Here is a 20224-nt window from a genome sequence, read left to right on the forward strand (position 1 = left end):
TCAAGGATAGCACTCTACCACTTGAGCTACAGTGCCATTCCTGGCTTTTTCTGAGAGATTATTGGAGATAAGAGTTTCACAGGTTTTTTTGCCTGGGGTTGACTTTGAACTGTGATCCTCAGATCTCAGCTTCCTGAGTAGCTAGGGTTACAGGTATGAGCCACTGGCACCTGGCTTATTCTTTAATTCTGTATTCAGATGTTTATACCTGTTTATTAAATCTGATGTAGTAATTATATTGTTCAAATTTTTCTATGTCCATATTTTTTCTGCCTTATTTATAGATTATTGTGACAAATATGTTAAAATAACCTACTTTTATGGCAGATTGATTCTGCATCATGTTTTTCTTTGATGTATCATAAGTACATGTTTTAGGTGACTTTTTATTGGTGAGGGGGGTCGATCAACCACCTCAGCAGAAGGCAGGCCTATTCAGAGAAAAACTGAGATGAACCCTCTTGTCTGAAGATGCGGCTCAGTACTGGCTCATACAAATAAAGGAGAAAGCACTATCAAAGATACATTGGACAATGGAGTGCCTGAATTCCTTCCAGTGCATTTGTGAAGTAAAATTTCCTGAGCAGTGTTCAAGACAAATTTATAGTACGTGGATTTTCATATTGCCATGTATTCTTTTATAGACTCCCCTATATTACATTTTCTATCGAATGCAATAAAATTCATGTATCTCTGTGTGTGTGTGTGTGTGTGTGTGTGTGTGTGTGTGTGTGTGTGTGTGCGTGCATGCACACTGAACCTAAGTCTTGAACTCATGGCCTAGGTGCTATCCCAGGGCATTTTTGCTCAAAGCTAGCACTCTACCACTTGAGCCACAGCTCCACTTTCAGCTTTTTGCTGGTTAAATGTAGTCTCATGAACTTTCTTGCCCAAGCTAGCTTTGAACTTTGATCCCTTCGAACTTTGAACTGTGATCCTCAGATCTCAGCTTCCTCAGTTGCTAGGATTACAGGCATGAGCCACCAGTGCCTGACAAAAATTATTTTTAAATGTTTGTTAGTGAAGAAATAGACAAGATGATTTTTTTAATCCTGACTTTCCCCTTGACCTTGTCATTTTGATAATAGGTTTATAATACTGGAACAATAGATTCATGAGAGTCATTTAATGTCTTTCCTCTGAAAAATATAAATACACTAAGAAACTCAGCAGAAATAAAATCAGACCCAGATCCTCACAGGAGATGGACATATGTTTCCTGAACATGTTGATGGATGAATGAGAAATATAAAATGAGTGTTATAAGAGCTAATGCTTTTAAGACTAATTATCTGTAATGACATTATGTCTATGTTCTTTGTAAATAAGAATCCAGACTGAGACACATCTGTCATGATGAAATGTTGACAGAGGAGATATTAGACTAAAGCTTTTCTTATGGAGAGTTTAATCAGAGAAGCTTTTCTCTGATTAATACAATGTTTGAGGGGCCAGGAGTGTGGCCTAGTGGAAGAGTGCTCACCAAGCTTGCATGAAGCCCTGGGTTCCATTCCTTGGTACCACATACACAGAAAAAGCCAGAAGTGGTGCTGTGGCTCAAGTGGTAGAGCACTAGCCTTGAGAAGGCTCAAGGACAGTGCCCAGGCTCTGAGTTGAAGACCCAGAACCAGCAAAACACAAAATAAAATAAAATGTTTGATTGTTTGAGGTGCCTGTACTGAGACTTAGATGGAAATAAAAATCAGATGGTTGCAGAAATTTTTATGGATGAGTTATGCAGATTCAAAATGATTAGTTCCTATCTGCTCAGCAGGCTATAAATGTTCCATCTGAGCCAGCACTCCCACTGCTTCTTACCCTACTCTATCTCTAGGGGCCAAACACCCAGGCCTGGCATTGATGCTTGGCTTTATTTGCCTCAAGAAATTAATTCAAAAGAAATGCCTTTATACTCTCTATATAGCTAGACGTTCTCATAAAACAAATAGAAACCATCATACCTGAACCTTCTTCTCTCTCTTATAACTTCAATCTATCCCATTCTGCAGTCTCTAATTCGTCTATAAACACAAAAATGTGTCTCTGTCACCTTAAAAAAAAATTACCAAGGAAAAGAAGTCCTCTTTAAGTCCTGTCATCCATTTGGCTACAAGTCTCTCATTTCTCCTTGACACCCCACTCACTGAAAGTGATGCATCTCATGTCTGTCTTTCCTACCTCACTTTCGGGCTCCAACTCACAGTGACCTGGCCTTTGTCATGACCATGAGATTCCTTTTGTTGAGATCACAGCCAGGGCAGGGGTGTGGCCTAGTGGTAGTGTGTTTAACTAGCATGCATAAATCCCTGGATTCGATTCCTTGCTATCAAATACACCGAGAAAGCTGGTAATGGTGCTGTGATTCAAGTGGTAGAACTGGCCTAGAGAAAGCTCAAGAATAGTACCCAGGCCCTGAGTTCAAGCCCCAAGACTGGCAAGAAGAAAAGAAAAAGAGAAAAGAAAAGACAATCATAGTCAAGGCTGGGAGTGTGGATAGTGGTGGAGTGCTTGCCTAGCATGCATGAAACCCTGGTTCAATTCCTCAGTATCACATAAACAGAAAAAGCCAGAAGTGGCTTAAGTAGTAACATGCAGCCTTGAGCAAAAAATGCTCAGGGACAGTGCATAGGCCCTGAATTCAAACCCCAGCTCTGGCAAAAAAAAAAAAAATTCACAGTCAGCACCAGGACATGATAAATTATACAGGACTCTAGGTGTTCACACACAGTGAGACCAAAAGAGGACAGTCTTAAGGAGAGGAACACAAAGGCTGAATGCCTATGTGCATCTGATTGTATACAATATTTATCTAAATGAACTTCACAAAATAGAACCAAGAGCTTATTTTCTTTGTTGCTATTTTTATCTTTTTTGTGGTTGTTGTTCTTTATCTGTCATTGGGAGGGTAAGGAGGAGACCCAGAAATGGAGGGACAAATGTAAACAAGTTCAGCAGTGGCACTCACTAGATACGATGTGGAAAATGAACCTTACAACTTGTGGGTGGGGATAGGAGGGAAAAACTGGGAGAGAGCAAGGGAATGGATGATATTGTCCAAAAAGAAATGCATTCTCTTTACCTGACTTATGTAACTGTGACCTCTCTGTATATCACCCTTATAAGAACAATTAAAAAATTTAAAGATCACCATCAGTCATGTGAGAACTGTGTCTTTAGTTCAGACCTTAGTTGGCCTCTCCTTTCCTAGTGTATAAACCCCTTTTCTTGCGGTTCTTTGTTTTCCCTCTTGCACACGGGCATTAAGGTCTACCCACATGTGTAACAGCACATAAGAGCAGCAGTTCCAGTCTGCTGAACCACAATTCAGAGTCTAATGATGAAGAACTTCAATACACCAGATTCCTTTTTTTTTTTTTTGCCTGCTCAACACTCTTCCCCAAGCATCTGTGTGGGACCTTATTTTAATTGAAAATCTTTAGAACAAGGATACATACAATCTGGAGATCATTTTTCTAAAAGATAATGAGATGTAAAGCTTTGTCCTGCTTCCAGCTTAAAATACTATTCCAGCCCCAGGCAAATATCAAAGATGACAAAGTCCTTTTATTAAAGATTACCTGGAAGATAAGTAATAGTCAATATGAGTTAGGATAAGTCTACAAAGAAAAAGAAGCGCTACAATGCTCTTAAAATCTGTGACATTACACAGCTCCAACATAATAGAATTCCATTTCCTATGTAAAGCAAGAATGCTAATCTTTAGATATGGAAGTTATAAGAATTCTTCCCTAAGGCGGAGGGGGTGGGGGGGGGAGGAAGGAGTCGGGCTCCAGCGGGCTCACATCTCTAGTCCTACCTACACAGAAGGATGAAATCTAAGAGTCAAGGCTGAAAGCCAGTTCAAACAGACAAATCTGTAAGTCTCTTAGCTCCAATTAACCACCACAAAACTAGAAATGGAGCTATGGCTCAAGTGGTAGAGCACCAGCTTTGACAAAAAAAAAAAAAAGCTATGGAATAGTGCTCAGGCCCTGAGTTCAAGCCCCAGTACTCTTCAGAATATCTTCAGCGATCCTCCCAGGTAGATGTTGCCCTTGATTTAAACAGGAAGAATTCAGGACAGGCATTGTTTCTATAATCTTTTCTTTTTATGGCAATGGGGATTTAACTCAGTGCTTTTGCACATACTAGATAGCAATTGCTCAACCACTTGATCTACATCCCAGAGTATTTTTGTTTTGGTTTGGTTTTGGGGTTTGGGGTTTTTTTGTTTTGTTTTGTTTTGTTCTGAGGTTTGAATTTAGGGTGTGGGCACTGTCCTTGAGCTCTTTTGCTCAAAGCTACTACCCTACCACTTTGAGCCACAGTGCCACTTCTGGTTTTTTGGTGGTTAATTGGACCCAAGAGTCTCATAGACTTTCCTGTCCTGGCTAGCCTTGAACCTCGATCCTCAGATTTCAGCCTTTTGAGAAGCTAGGATTACAGGTTTGACTCACCAGCACCCTGCTTCACCGGCTTTTTCTTTTAATATTTTGTTTTTGAGACATCCTTTCTGTAATTTTGTCAGAAGTGGCTTTAAACTCAAGATTTTCCTGCCTCTGACTCCAGAGTAACCTATTTTCTTTCAGTTATAAATACTGTCTGTGTTTTATAATTAATGTTCTTTTTCCCCTTGAATGCTTTGGGAAACTTCCACTTAATTTTTTCCCAGTAAAATAGAAAGTAGTGGTAGTGGTGGCAGATGTTGTTTGGTGGCTCTGAAGCTTAAACTTAGAGCTTCATGCTTACTTGATTTGCTTTCCTAGTGAGTGTTCCAGCCTTGCCATCTGCTTACTTTCAAAAAAAAATCATTATGATTACAAAGGTGATGGAGCAGAATGGCTACATTTACAAGTCAGGTAAAACATACAATTCTTTTTGGACAATGTGACCCATTTCTCTCCCCCCCACCCCCCAGTTTTTCCCTCGTCCTGTCTGCTTGTACAGGGACAATAAGCTAGCAAAATTTTCTTCCGAGGCTAACCTTGAATCATGATTCTCCAGATTTCAACTTTCTGAGTAGCTAGGAGTACACACATGAGTCACATGAGCCACTGGCACCCAGCTTGTTTTGTCTTTTGAAGATTTAGAATGTAACTAGATCTGTATCCTCCAAACCTGGGAATTGGAAAAATACATTGATTATGATTGTCCTTTCATATTTCTGGAGGACTGATTCCAGAAATTCCATTTCTACCACAATCTACGTTCACTCAGACAGGTGCCAGTGGCTTATGCCCATAATTGTAGTTATGTGTTCACCCCAGCACCAAATCTTTTTGGTTATACATTCTGTCCCTTACATGCCATTTGGACAGCAGGCCTATAAAAACAGAAGAAATAGGTAGATAAAACACATTTCATCTGGTAAAAGTGTTGGGAATAGAGAAGGGAGGAGTTTAATATGAACAGCATGTTAAAGAAGAAATACTCCTCTGTTTAACTCTTGGTTTTCCATGTGCATCCTGTTCCAGTCACCAAGGAACAAGTCCCAGGCATTGTCTACACATGTAAAGTACCATCAACCCCAGTGTGTTTCTCTCACTGCAATGTATCCTCGTTATCCTACACCTGGAAGTTAGTCATTCTGGAATTCTCTTTCTAAGGCACACTGGATTTTTAAAAAATGACACACTTAACCCCAATTAATCCTACCAGTTTTTCAGGAAAACACTTTACATATTTTAAGAAAATGTAACAAGTTGATTTCCCACCCAGCCCTTCATACTGTTGTCCTAAAATTGTGTCCAGTTTTTTTTCAAGTGGCCCATATTGTCTTTCTGCATGTGCCATGACATAAAGAATGAGGAGGGGGAGGAGGAAGGGAGGCAGAGAGGAGGGATTATGAGAGGGAGAGGGGGGAGGGGAGGGAGGGAGAGTGAAGCAATACTGACTTACTGACTTGGGGGCATCTACATTGTTGGAGAGAGTCTTTGAGGAAGAGACAGGGAGCACAGGTATGTGACATTTGGAGACAGGCCCTTTTGCATAAAGTAGAAAAGCCACCCTCTTCCCCCAAGAAAATAGGTTCAGATGCTGAGCTTCAGGATAGATGATTGCTGTCCAAAACAAGTCAAAAATGTCAAATTGGCCACTGAAAATGGATGGAGACACTGAAAAGTGCCTACTGAATTTGACCATTTGAAAATGCTGGAAATGTCAGCAACATCAGCCCCACTGGCTGACAGGGGAGAGTCATAGCAGGCAACCAAGGTATGAACTATATGAGAGGGGCTGTACAGAAAGAGAACAAACTCCTCTTTAAGAAACTCCCAGAGCTGGATACGAGTGGCTCACACCTGTAATCATAGCTGATCGGGAAGCTGAGAATAGGAGGATCATGATTTGAGACCAACCCCAGCATAAATGCAAGACCTCTTCTCAATCAGTAGCTGGGTGCGAATGTCATCCCAGCTACTGCCTAGGTCAGCCTAGGCAGAAAAGTATGTGAGACCCCCATCTCAATGGAAAGAAACGGAGTACGTAATGCACACCTCTCCGCCCAGCTTTTGTAAGTGGGTTAATCATCTAGGAACCCTCCTGAGACCCCATCTCAAAAATACCAATCAAGAAAAGTCTAGAGACATGAGTCAGCAGTAAAGCGCCTGCCTTGCAAGAGAAAGGTGCTGGTTCCTGCCTCAGTACTACCCAAGAAAGGAAGTTATTGCAGATAGAACCCAGAGCCAATGGTAGAGGGCAGGAAGCCATGTGAGAAGGCATTGAATTTGAGCATCCCCCACTTAATGGTATCTAGCCAAGGAGAGTTTAAAGATGCCAAATTTGGTAACTACAGATAAAGGCACAGAGTTGATACCATTTTTTTTTCAGTACGGTGGGATGGGGAAGACTGTGCCTGAGTAAACAGATTGGTCTTGAACAGATACCTCTGGCTAAAGAAAAGGAAGGAAAGGATGTAGGAAACCATTTGACCAACCAAGTATCTGGAAGTTGGAGTGTCTGGAATGTCTCTTGTTTACAGAGTTACAGACTGAGGCACTTTAGACAACTGATTGACCAATGGAAAGTCACCATGACCTGTGCAAGGGAAGTGTTGTGTGTTATTCAGCCAACAGGTATTTGGTACCAAACTGGTTAAGAAATCTAGGGTCTAAACTTGGCTTATCATCAAATAAACTTTATAACGAAAGCATCATTTGGGCACTTCTCCAGAATAAAGGAATTAAATGAAATACTGGCTAAGGTTTTATCTAACCCATTTTTTTAATCCACTGTGTACAAAGCACAAGGCTGGCCAACATAAAACATATAAAGATCCAAAAGAGGCAAGACATAACCCCCAAGAACAGCAGAGTCTCTGAAAGTAAATAGTGCCTACTGAAATCTCATCCTAGAGTGACCCTTCCTAAATCAAGGTCAGCTGTAATGCAAATTTTAGGTAAGCTAGTATTAATCATTTCTGGTATGATTTTTTTAGTTGCTCAGTGACAAACAGCCTGAAAATGTCAGGATCTATGGCCACCTGGAAAAGTTATTTCCCAATAGGAGAAATGCAAGAAAAGAATGAGGCATCAATTAAATGAATTTGAAATCCATTCATTTGAATACTATGGGCATATTGTGAGTCAGTCCCCTGAGACATTTATCATAGCACATGAAATGGAAAGCTGTGATTACATATGCTATCTTTTTATACGACAAAATAGATTCTGCCAACTTTTGAGCCAAAAGAATGGAAAATACATCCATGCATAATGAAGACTGCAGAAATTTAATATTTGGAAGGATATGTAACTTTGTCTGATACATCTTCCTATCAACATTTTTTAATCTTACGTTCTTTTGGTTCTATTCAGAATTTCCAGTTGTCTATTTGTGCAGATTTTACCCCTCCTACCACAAAGCTTAGAAATGTTGACAGCATCTTCTTATACTCAATAATGATGCAGTGTGAGGAGGACATCTTTCTATTGCTTTTTCTTCATAAAAATGGTTCCATGGGTAATTGTTCAGGTATCTTTGTTCCTCCTTTTGAATCCTCTGAGTTTTCAAAAGACATCTTTTGTTCTGATTTAAATTGACAGTGCTACCAAAATAACGAAGGGATCTGTTGTTATGAGTGTGGATTCATTCTGGAGGTGTTTCAGAATCATGCCACTCCAACATTATCAGGAGTAAAATACCCACCTGTCCTAATTACTTCTTTTGCAATAACTGTGCAATACTTCCATCTACTAGGTATCTTGATGAGTATAAACCAATACAGTTGATATGCATACATGTAAAAAGTGCGCCAAAAATATATCCAAGTTGTCTAATTCCCGACCTCTCCCTTACACGGTCTCTAAACCATTACTAGTGATTTACTCACATGTCATCTAAACGTCTTTGTGTGAATGGATGTATTTATTGTAGAGCCATTCACTGCCTTCCCTTCCAATAGGTAAAACAGGAAAGCTGACTAGACAGAGAATGAATACATTTTGTGGAAACATCTACTTATCTGTTTTCTTTGGGATATGGCAAGATCTTTCCCTTGGTGGAATTGGCCAAGACAAAATGGGGCAAATATCATCAGAAATGATATTGTTACTGATCATTGCCATTTTTATGTTTCTCATTTGCTATTCCTTCTCATACATTTCCCTTGTATTTAGTGAAAATGTTATTTTTTATGTAAAGAACTAAGCAAAGGGTTGGACGAGATGTTCACTCCAGTAATCGACCCCCAGCACTCAGGAAAGGCAGAAGGAGAGCTGCAAATTCCAGGCCAGTTTGGGATACACAGCAATGCCTTGTCTCCAAACTTTTCCTTCATTCCTTCATTCCAGGAGAAAAGTATCCGTCCACACACACACACACACACACACACACACACACACACACACACACACACACACACACACACGGATCCAAGGATCTCAGGTCAGCTCCCTCCTACACTCCATCCTTTTCCAATTGTCCAGGCTTGCTTCCATTCCCTGTGCACTATTTGCTCCAAGTTGTGACAGTGTCGCATCCCCCATCTCCAGCAGTCTGGGGTTAAAATATCATAATAATGGAAGCTTGGGATAAAAATACCATTTTAATTGGCCTCCTGACACCACAAATCTTCACGCCACTCAGGTGCGATCCTAATTGGGACGCTGAACTTCCCTTGGACCATCTGAAATAGGCAGCTTTCACAAGCTGCAGTCACGTGACACACGTGTGTGTGTGTGTGTGTGTGTGTGTGTGTGTGTGTGTGTGTGTGTGTGTGTGTGTGTGTGTGTGTGTGTGTGTGTGTGTGTGTGTGTAGGAGAACCGCACATGCGCAGTCAGTGCCTAGGCGCCCACTAAGCCCCGCCCCACCACCTCGCGCGCGCGCGCGCGCAGAAACGCGTGACGCGTCGCCCGCGACGGCGCCGGCGCAGTCCCGGGTGCCTTCAAGGAACCGGTGTCTCCTTCTCTGACTGGCCCGGAGCCGGATCCTGCAGGTGCCGAAAGTCTGGAGTCGCGGACCCCGCCGTGCGCCGGCAGCACGGAGGTACACGGTGTCTCCGAGAGCGTGGGGCCGGGCTCCGCTGGCGGCCTGCCGCCGCGTCCCGGGGCCCCGGTCCCCGCGGCGGCCGTGGCGGCGGCGCCGGCGCCGGCCTCGCAGTTCACGCTGCTGGTGATGCGGCCGTGCGCGGGGCCGGACGAGGCCGAGGGCGGCCCGAGGCAGGCCCCGGGTCCCGCGCGGGGCGTCGGGCCGTGCCCACGGCCCCTCGGGTACCCGTGCGAGGCGGCGGGCGAGGCGGCGGAGGAGGAGGCGGCGGAGGACGACGCGGACCTGCTGGACACCTCCGACCCCCCCGGGGGAGGCGGCGAGAGCGCCGCCAGCCTGGAGGACCTGGAGGACGAAGACGCCCCCTCGGGGGGCGAGGGCGGCGGCGGCGGCGCCCGGCGGCGGGGCGGCGGCGCCAGCAAGACCTGCACCTACCAGGGCTGCAGCGAGACCACCAGCCAGGTGGCCAAGCAGCGCAAGCCGTGGATGTGCAAGAAGCACCGCAACAAGATGTACAAGGACAAGTACAAGAAGAAGAAGAGCGACCAGGCCCTGAACTGCGCGGGAGGGGGCTCCGCGGCCGGCAGCGCGGCCGGCCTCAAAGTGGAGGTACCTGCGCCGGGCGAGGGGACCGGCGGGAGGAGAGGGACACCCCGCCATCGCTGCCTTCCCGTTCCTCCCTCTCCCCTCCCCTTTCCTCCTTGCTCCCCCCCCCTCCTCCCTACTCCTCCCTACTCCCTCTTCCCTGCTCCTCCCTCCCTGAGCACGCCCCCTCCTCCCTGCTCACTCCCCTCTTCCTCCCTGCTCCTCCCTCTTCCCTGCTCACTCCCCCCTCTTCCCTGCCTCCCCCTCCCATTTTCGGCACCCACCCTCCAGCTCTCAGAGAGCTGAGGGGTGTCTGGCTGGGCTAGTGGCTGGGAAAGGGGTGTCTCCTCCCCCTCCCCCTAGGAGTTCTTCGCCCTAACACTGTTAGATCCTCTTGGGCTAAGTGAATGACTAGCTCCCTGAGACAGGATCAGCCAGGCCTACACATCTGGGAGAGGGGTGGATGGACCCTTAATAGAGCTGGCAAAGAGACTTTGAGGCTCTGGAGAAGGTAAGTCCTTAGGGTGGTCAGGACTGTAGTCTCAGTAACGTGTTCTGCATATCCCCTTTAGTACTCTGTAATGCTCAGAGTACTTAGGGCTCTCTAGTGCCAAGAAGCATCAACATCCTGGGTCTTGAACTTAGAGCCTGGGCACTGTCCTTGGACACATTTTTTTCAAGGCATTCTGCCATTTGAGCCACAGCACTACTTCCAGCTTTTTCTTAGTATGTAGTACCGACAAACCCAGGGCAAGCCAAGCACTGTTACCACTAGGCTCTGCTCCCAGCCCAACATTTTTAAATGCTAACACATTTGTACAACAAACACGGTGTTGCACAAATTCAGCTTTAGAATAACGAACTTTCACATAGTCAAATTCTCAAAAAAAAAAAAGGCATGAAACGAGTATAATTGTCTGAACATCTTTACATAGTGGCAAGAGTGACACATATAGTAATCCTAGCTACTCAGAAGACTGAGATCTGAGGATCAAGGTTCAAAGCCAGCCCAGGCAAAATAGGAACTGAGACTCTTATCTCCAGTTAACCTCTAGAAAACGGGAAATGGGACTTGGCTCAAGGGTAGGGTGGTAGCCTTGATCTGAAGAGCTCAGGGACAGCACCCAGACCCAGTTCAAGCCTCATGACCCACAAAAAAAAAGTGACACATATAACACAGTAAATTGTAAAATTTAATTTTGGCTGTTTGGTTAGTTGTGAAATAAGTAACTAAGATTCTCAAGTGAAAAGCACAGTAGTTTATTTAAAACCAAACAATTCCTCAAAAGTCTGTAAGTGTCAAAGGAAAAAAAGTGTTGAAGTGTTTTCAGAAAGGAAATTCCAACATTTTTACAAGCCTGGGCCACATGACCCAAGGTTGTTTCCACTCTGTGGCTTCTGTGGTGTTCACATTCTGAGACTTGGGTGATGGAGGGAGCCCACAACCAGGGCATAAAAAGTAAACAATCCCATAAAGTTCACTCTGGGAAGAAGAGGAAGAAATCATTTGTGTGTTTTGTGTATACTAGCATCTTCTTTGTACATTTTGAGGCCTAAAATTTTTAGGAACAGAACATTTTCACAATAGCATTTTACTTAACTCTTTTTCATAGTAAAAGAAGCAAATGGGATAATTTAGTATACTCAGATGTTGGCATAAGAAAGGCCAAGAGGAAAAACAGCCTAGATAATGAATATCCTAAATAGCACTGAGGCTAAATTTCCATAAAGCGTTGCTTCATGATAAAATATTTTATAGGTTTTTTTGTTGTTTAGTAAGAATTTAGGTTTCCGGGATGTGATGCAGAAGTAAATACTTCGCATATACAAGGTCCTGGATTCAGTCCCCACCCCTCCCCCAGCAGTCTTTGTTTTGTGGTCATTTCATATGTTGGCAGAATATTGCCAAGAATATTGAACTAGGATGTTACTTTGCTATGCCGGAAAAAGTGTTCTAAGTACGTAAGGTTCTGTCAGGTAAGTGGAATGCACATTTGGCAGAGGTGCTCCTGAATGGGAGGTAATCCATGTGTGTGCACCAGTACTGAGGCTTAAACTCAATGCCTTGAGCTCTTGGTTAGCTTTTACTTCTCAAAGCTGGCACTCTTCCACTAGAACCATACTTCCACTTCCAGATAGATAGATAGATAGATAGATAGATAGATAGATAGATAGATAGATAGTTAGCTGTAGTTATTATAAAGGGTGATGTACAGAGGAGTTAGTTTCCTAAGTCAGGGAATGAGTAGATTTCTTTTTGGATAATACTACCCCTTCCTATCTGTCTTCAAGTTTTTCTTTCCACTTCCTGCTGGCTTTTTGCTGTTTAGTTGGAGATAAGTTTCTCTGGTGTGTCTGCCTAAGTTGGCTTTGACCATGGTCCTCAAATCTCAGTCTCTTGAGTAATTGTGATTAATTACATACATGAGCCATCAGCGCCCAGCTTGTTTGGGTTTTGGATGTCTCAGAGTGGTGTTACTATATTAGAACTGGACTATTCTTTAGTCTGTGCTAGCAGCTTCATACCAGTGCTTACTGGCCTTTTCCAGCTAATTTCTTCCTTATAATTTCCAAACTCTGAAAGCTTTGTCTAGCATTTGCTTCTTGAAAATGTTACTGCCCTTCCATCAGGTTGTAAATTGGCAAAAAATGGATCCACATGTCTTGTTAGCAATGTCCACATTGCCTCTGCATTCATGTATTTCATCAGAGATGGGTAGACTGTATTTTGGCCTAGGGAGATGCTTTAGTTCCTCATAACTTTTTTTCCCAAAATAACTCACAAACTCTTCACCACCATCCCCACCTTTGTCCCAATATCATTGTAGGCCCTCTGACAGACTGAAGAACTTAGGTTGAAACCCTGGGAGAGAAGGACTGTTATCTAAAATAACTCCCAGCACCTTCCCTATGACTTAGTCAGCGGCTTTCTTAAGTCTCACAGTAATAGGGTGAGAAGCAAGATGTGTTCATGACTTCCTTGCAACCCCATCTTCATGGGTTGTTATATTTACAGTGTTAACTGTTAATCTCACTCACATTTTTTATCATTTACCACAGGAAACTGCAGATAATATACTCTCCATTGTGAAACAAAGAACAGGATCTTTTGGGGATCGTCCTGCAAGACCTACTCTTTTAGAACAAGTATTAAATCAGAAACGACTGGTATGTGTTGGCTTCTGGTTACAAATCTTTTAATGAAAATTTTTTGTGGTAAGTGGAACTTAGATTCTCCAGGTTCTGGAACTTTTTAGGTGACTACCAGAATTAAATCTCTTTGTACTACCTCCTTGCCAGTACAGCCTATCATCCCAATTCCATTAATGATGTCCAGGACTGTAACTCCCATTTCTTCATTGATGAACTCTGCATATGTGAGCACGGTGCCATTTCCATACACACTTTCTTATGTTGAAATCTAATATTTATATAATAAATGGAGGTACAATCAAACCAATAGTTACCAAGTATCTCTATTATAAAGTTATCTTAAGTCAATCAGGAAAAAAGAGATTGTTCACTAAATAACAATAATCACATAGAAATTTGACACTCATACAACAGAACAAATTCCTGCTAAGAGTCTTAAACTTCTCTTAAAATAAAATTGAGACATTATCTCAAGGAAGATGAACTTAATTATATAAAGAATAATTTCTGTAGTCAAAGATAGTGGTAGAGAGCCAGGAGCCAGTGGCTCATGCCTGTAGTCCTAGCTACTCAGAAGGCTGAGAACTGAGGATTACAGTGTGAAGCCAGCTGAGGCAGGAAAGTTCCTGAGATTCTTATCTCCAATAAACTACTCCAAAAAAGCCAGAAGTGGTGCTGTGGCTCAAGTGATAGAGCACTAGCCTTGAGCACAGAGAAGCTCAGGGACAGCACCTGGGCCCTGAGTCTAAGCCCCAGCATGGAAACACATATACATATATACATATATATGTACATATGTGTATACATATATATTTATATCATTGGATAAGGATAAAATTTTGGCCTCAAAACATTGTAAAAGATAGAAACAGTAAAGCAGAAATAATACCATTCAATTCTATTAAAAAAAGTATTCAATATTAATCAAAATCACAGTAAACTATATGAAAAACTTCCTTTAATGATTGCTGGGCGTTCCTGTTCGTGGCATCTCATGTTGGTGCACACTGGAGACAGGCGCTTTAGAGATGGTTATACCTTTTGACCCAGAAATTAATGTAAAGCTGTCTGCAGAAAGTGAATACTAAATATAGATAAAGTTAAAACAAGGATACCACCAGAAAGGCATCAGTAAAGAATAGTTAAAACAGCCTAAATAAATATACAGTAGTCTCATAACAACCAATGAATGATTATGCATTTACTTAATAGAACATTGGCCAGTCTTTACAAATAATTTTTAATTTAGTTGTTTAATAATTTGGGTAATTATTTAATCATTATTTAATAATTATTAATAACGTATCAATATTAATAGATGCAGTAATACATATATTGGCCAATAGTTGTTTAAAATTATGGACAATTTAATTTTTGAATAAATTAATGAATAGAAAGTACACTACAAAATAATATGTACTTTTTTACATTTCATTAATTCTTTTGGTGTTTTTGGTGTTATTATAAAGGTGATATACAGAATATATATAATTTTAAAATCAATATTTATTGATACTATTTCCAGTTATTCTTGGTGTATTTCCTTTTTAGTCTTTTCTTTGGCTTTAAAAGAAATTGTTATTATAAAGGTAATATACAGGCTGTGAATGTGGCTTAGTGATAGAGTGTTTGCCTAGCATATATGAATCCCTGGGTTCAATTCCTCAGTACCACATAAGCAATAAAAAAAAAGTGGCACTGTGGCTCAAATGGTAGAGAGCTAGCTCAGGGGCAGTGCCCAGGCCCTCAGGTCAAGCACCAGGACTGGCAAAAAAATTAAAAAAGGTAATACACAGAGGAGTTAGAGTTACATAAGTCAGGTAATAAGTACATTTCTTTTTGAACAGTGTCCCTCTCTCCCCTTGCTCTATTTCCAATTTTTTTTTAAATTTATTTACTTTATTGAAGTGGGGCCAGATTGTATTTTATTATATACTTATATATGTATTTTATTACAGTAAAAAGCACATTACCAATGGAACACTTATATTTATTATCTGATGACAGCTACATATAAAAACACTAAATATTTTTTAAATGTATTTGTTGATTTAGAGCAACCAGCCTCTTAAATTTAATGTATTCGTGTGTGTGTCTATGTCTACCAATAGCGAGAGATTCATTTGTACACACACACAATTATATACACACAATACACACAAATACTTTTTGTTGGTGGTGGTGATAGGGCTTGAACTCAGGGTCTGGCTACTGTCTCTTCACTCTTCTGCTCAAGGTCAGCACTCTACCACTTTGAGGACAGTGCCAGTTCTGGTGGCTAGTTGGAGATAAGTGACTCACAGACTTTCCTGCCTGGACTGGCCTTGAACTGCAATTTTCATATCTCAGTTCGTAAGCCACCAGAGCCCAGCTCACAAATACAAATTTTAACTTCTTCCTGAAGATGTAGATGAGAAAATTTTGAATTACAGTACTGGTTCATATGCATGTACAAATGTCATTTAACTTCTTATTTTCACATCTGACCCCTTTTTTGTCTTGCTGTCATTTTAGGCCATTATTGGTTGTTTACACTCATGTTTGAAGAGATTATGTTTGCAGGCATTTAGAAAGTGTAAGGTCTACTGAAAGGAAACTCCACGCAGTTCAGGAGAAGAGGGTTTATTGTGTGAGGAAAGAACAGACTCCTGCCGCCCAAGATAGAGTTGGGTGAGCAAGAGAGCTTAGGGCAGGAAGTGAGAGATTATACAGGGGGAGGGGTGTAGACACAGCAGAAGTGGATGTGATCTCAGAGGGTGGGGAAATACCTCAGTGGGGACCTCCCACTGCCCCCAGGCTTGCCAGTTGCCAAGGTTACAGGTGCTGGGCGGGGATTTCCAGGGTGCAGGGGGAGAGAGCCAAGGGAAGAAGTCATTTCTTCCCGACGGACCTAACAGAAAGCATGTCTTTTGTATACAGAATTAGCAATAGTAGCAGGTTTCAGCCGTTGTTTGTAGGTGTTAATATTATAATAGTTTGCAGCTTGACTGTAGTGTGATATATCACCCACAAAACTGAATTCAATTCAGACTTTCATAACCATACTCTTATCTTATATGAGAATGTGTCATAGTAATTCTATCATGTTAATCACATAAGAGTAATACTATCAATATTTTTTCCTGTTTTTCGCTTTAAGTCATTACTAAGAAGTCCAGAAGTGGTACAGTTTTTACAGAAGCAGCAGCAACTCCTAAATCAGCAAGTTTTGGAGCAAAGACAACAGCAGTTTCCAGGAGCTTCAGTGTGAGGAACCTTACCAAGAACTTTTGTGTTTTTGTTGTACTGTAATAGATAAACATATTTTTATACTAAAAAAGAATAATGGGTAAGATATGCTGGTAGAACATGAACATTTACCTGTAAATCTGTATGTGCATTTGGGGATAAATATTGTACTTTTTGCATCTAGTCCTTCCATGAATTTTTTTAAATCAACTTAGATAACATTTAATTACTTTTTTTTAATATGTTCCTCTTCAGTCAGTGTTACTGAAGATATGAAACAGTTACTTTCTGTGGAAGTCATGAAGTTCATAGGTAATCTTGAATCATCTAGGTCTCTGGTTCTCATCAGCAGGCAGCTGGAAGAGTATGAGTGCTTTGGGGTTGGCGTAGTGAGCTTGAAGACTCCTGAATTTTAACCAGAGGACCAGAATACCAAGTGTTTGGCAGAGTCTAAAATACTCCTACACAACTAGAAATTACCTCACCAACAATGTGAATGAGTAGTCCTTCTCTAAAAGAACATTGATAGCCACTTCTCCCAATAAAAGGTCATCAGACTACCTAGAAGTGCTTACAGCTAAGCTGATCCTGACAAAGAGGGTGGTCTGTTTTATACTGTAAGGAAAGAGATTGTGTGTAAAAGGAGACATGTGCTAGCAAAGCCTGGGAGGGAGATGAAGTACTTGGCTCCTAGGTTTCTGGTTGCCTATTAATGTTGCTCTCCTTTAGAGCAGATCCTTTCATGTGTGAATTTGTGAACAGTATAGGTATATCTCAACTCACAAATTCCAGGACAGAATTGTTTTCTATATTAGTTTTTCATTCAAGAAAACAAGTAGAAAAATGTTTTTCACAGGGCCAGGAGTGTGGCCCAGTGGTAGAGAGCTTGCCAAGCATGCACGAAGCCCTCGGTTTGATTCCTTGGTACCACATACATAGAAAAAGCTGGAAGTGGTGCAATGGCTCAAGTGGTAGAGCACTAGCCTGGAGAAAGCCCAAGGACAGTGCCCAGACCCTGAGTTCAAGCTCCAGAACTGGCAAAAAAAAAAAAAAATGCTTTTCAAAAAGGAGAGTCTGAAAAAATACTGTAGCATTTTTAAAATTGAGCTATTTCAAGACTATTACTCCTGAAATCTGAATACTTTTTCTCATATTTTTTTCCTAGGAAAATGTTAAGACAAATTTGTATATAAGAATGGTGAACTAAATGTCAAGAAAGTATATCCAGTATTGGATAACAAGTGTATATGTCTCAGGATGAACTATGTGAGTGTCCTGAAATATGTTTCATGTTAAAGTCAGTCATAGTTTTAAGAGATATATATGGAGCTGGGTGCCGGTTATGCATGCCTGTAATCCTAGCTACTGAGGAGGCTAAAATCTGAGGATCGAAGTTCTAAGCCAGCCTGGGGGCAGGAAAGTCTGTGAGACTCATGTCTCCCACAAACTACTCAGAAAAAGCCAGAAGTGGCACTGTGGCTCAAGTGGTAGAGTGCTAGCCTTGAGCACAAAGAGGCTCAGTGAGAGTGCCCAGATCCTGAGTTAAGAAATACAAAACAAAACAAAAAAGGCAGCTGGGAGCATGTCCCAGTGGTAGAGTGCTCGCCTAGTGTGCACAAAGCCCTAGGTTTGATTCCTCAGTACCACATACACAGGAAAAGCTAGAAGTGGTGCTGTGGCTCAAGTGGAAGAGCCGAGGACCGTGCCCAGGCCCTGAGTTCAAACCCCAGGACTGGCCAAAAAAAAAAGAAGAAAGAAAAAAAATGATACTTGTGGGTTAAAAACAAAATGTCTTCATTTTTATATGTCTTACATTTGCATCTCTACAGAAGCACTCTTGCCAGTATGATTCATTAAAGTCCACATGCTGACTCTTGAGTTGTCTAATTTCCTCACTGTTCTCTATGCACCATGTACGAGGGTTTCACTTAGTACTTGACACTGTACTTAGAGCAATGGGAACTTAATTAAATGGCTAGAACTTCAGTTTACTTCTGTGACAACAAGAAATCAGCTGATGCCTACTCGGATAGAGTAAGAGGAAAGGAAAAGGGTGAATAGACTGTGACAGCTGAATGAAGTGAAACATGTAGCTGTAAGAACTTTGAGCTGATATGTAGATCATTGACAGACTTAGAATCTCCTGGGACACTTTTTAGAATACAGTAGCTGCTTGTGTGTGAATTTGGAAGGAGTAGAGCAGTTCATCTGGGGTAGCTTTATTGAGGCTTGTCTCCAGATTTTTGCTTTTGTGTACTCAAGATCTTTGCCATGTGACTTAGCAGCTTCTGCTGCCAAACACTGGAGTTTACTTATCTCCTTCTTCAATTGCAACTAGTTCTTTAATTAAAACTTTCATATTTTAAAGTAGCTGGCTTAAGAAAAAAAGACTTCACTGCCTGTGTACAAGTAGCGTGAGTAGTAAATTCTGGTCAGTGACATGTGAGCTGAAGCAATGTGTGTAACTTCTAGATGGTGCCCTTCAGAAGGGAGCATTCCTCTCGTTTCCCCTGTCTCCATGCTGCTGACTTGACGAAACGATAGACATTGACCGGGAAAAGTGGAGCTGTGGGATGAAAGAAGCTATGGCCTTGGATTGAGCTTAGAATATCAATACTGTAGCTTCGGATGTCTTTGAACCTGTATGGAAGAGAGAAATGTAATTTGTTGTTTTCACCCTGGTCATTATAATGTTGGCCATGTGTTTTGTTTTGTTTTGTGTTTTATTTTTTATAACTGCCAGCCAAACTTATCTCCTAGATAATACTACAGGTAAAATTATTGGCAAGTAACCAATATCTTTGTCTTTTTGAAACCAGAAACTTGTCAGAACCATTTGAAATTATGTGATACAAATTCACAGAATTAAAACAGCTATGGCAGTAGAGAAGATAGATTACATGCTTGATAAAGCACTCGTTTAGTGGGAGAAGGGGATGAGGGGGTTAGTGGCTGGAACCCTGTGGGATTGGATAGAGTATGAATGAATATTTGTGTGTGTGTCTATGTGTATGTGTGTGGAGAAAGCCTGATGCCAGTAGAAAACGTTTATGTGTTTGAGTTAAGATACAGGATTTTGCATGTTGGAACCTGTCAGAAGACAGATGAGTGCCTGCGTGTTCTTTCCTTACTGCTTCCTGATATCCAGTTCCCTGACCCTTAGAATGTGCCCTTTCATCTGGAACTGAAACCATCCCAGCTGACCTATTAGAAGTGGATGATGAAGAAATTCTTTGGTTTAACCAAATCTGTCAGTTGAACCATTCCTCACCTTTCAGGGCCATGCAAAACACATATACCTACATATGAATATACATATATGAATGTATACATATCTAGAAAGTTATATTAAAAATCCTTTTTCTTCTGTCATCGTGTTTACTGAATGGAATGGGCAAGGGTTAAGAGAGTCCTTTCTATAAAAGGTAAGAATTAAAGGGGTAGGGAAGAAATGAGGTCAACAGGCTTGACATGCCTTTGATATTGCAAAGAAAGTGTAAGCATACAAGTGAAAACATACAAGATAGTCAAGCTAGGAAACTGGATTTTGAAGGTAAGCAATGAATTAGTGGCTGCTCCTAATTTTAATATGCCGCATATCAGTATATATCACTAAATCAATGATGTCAGTCCTCTGCTCAGCTCTAAGACCCTTCATACTTCCACTTGGAGAGTTGAGAGCAATTAATTCCATAGGATTTAATGTGAAATCCAGTCAAGGGACTCATTTCAGGAAAAAGCCCAGAGCATCCTATTCCCATCTGAGCCAGCTGC

At 41.5% G+C, this 20224-nt stretch overlaps 1 protein-coding gene across 1 annotated transcript; it reads left to right on the forward strand.

The window, feature by feature from the left end:
* The first annotated feature begins 8663 nt into the window (after positions 1-8663).
* On the forward strand, positions 8664-19820 carry Rfxap (regulatory factor X associated protein). The gene is made up of 4 exons (XM_090341801.1): positions 8664-8796; positions 9372-10093; positions 13130-13237; positions 16362-19820. Exons 1-4 carry the CDS (start codon positions 8664-8666, stop codon positions 16470-16472), a joined length of 1074 nt encoding a protein of 357 aa, XP_090197927.1. The 3' UTR covers positions 16473-19820.
* Positions 19821-20224: the final 404 nt, after the last annotated feature.

This window comes from Megascapheus bottae, chromosome 11, assembly GCF_031878675.1.
Source record: "Megascapheus bottae isolate mThoBot1 chromosome 11, mThoBot2.hap1, whole genome shotgun sequence".
NCBI lineage: Eukaryota > Metazoa > Chordata > Mammalia > Rodentia > Geomyidae > Megascapheus > Megascapheus bottae.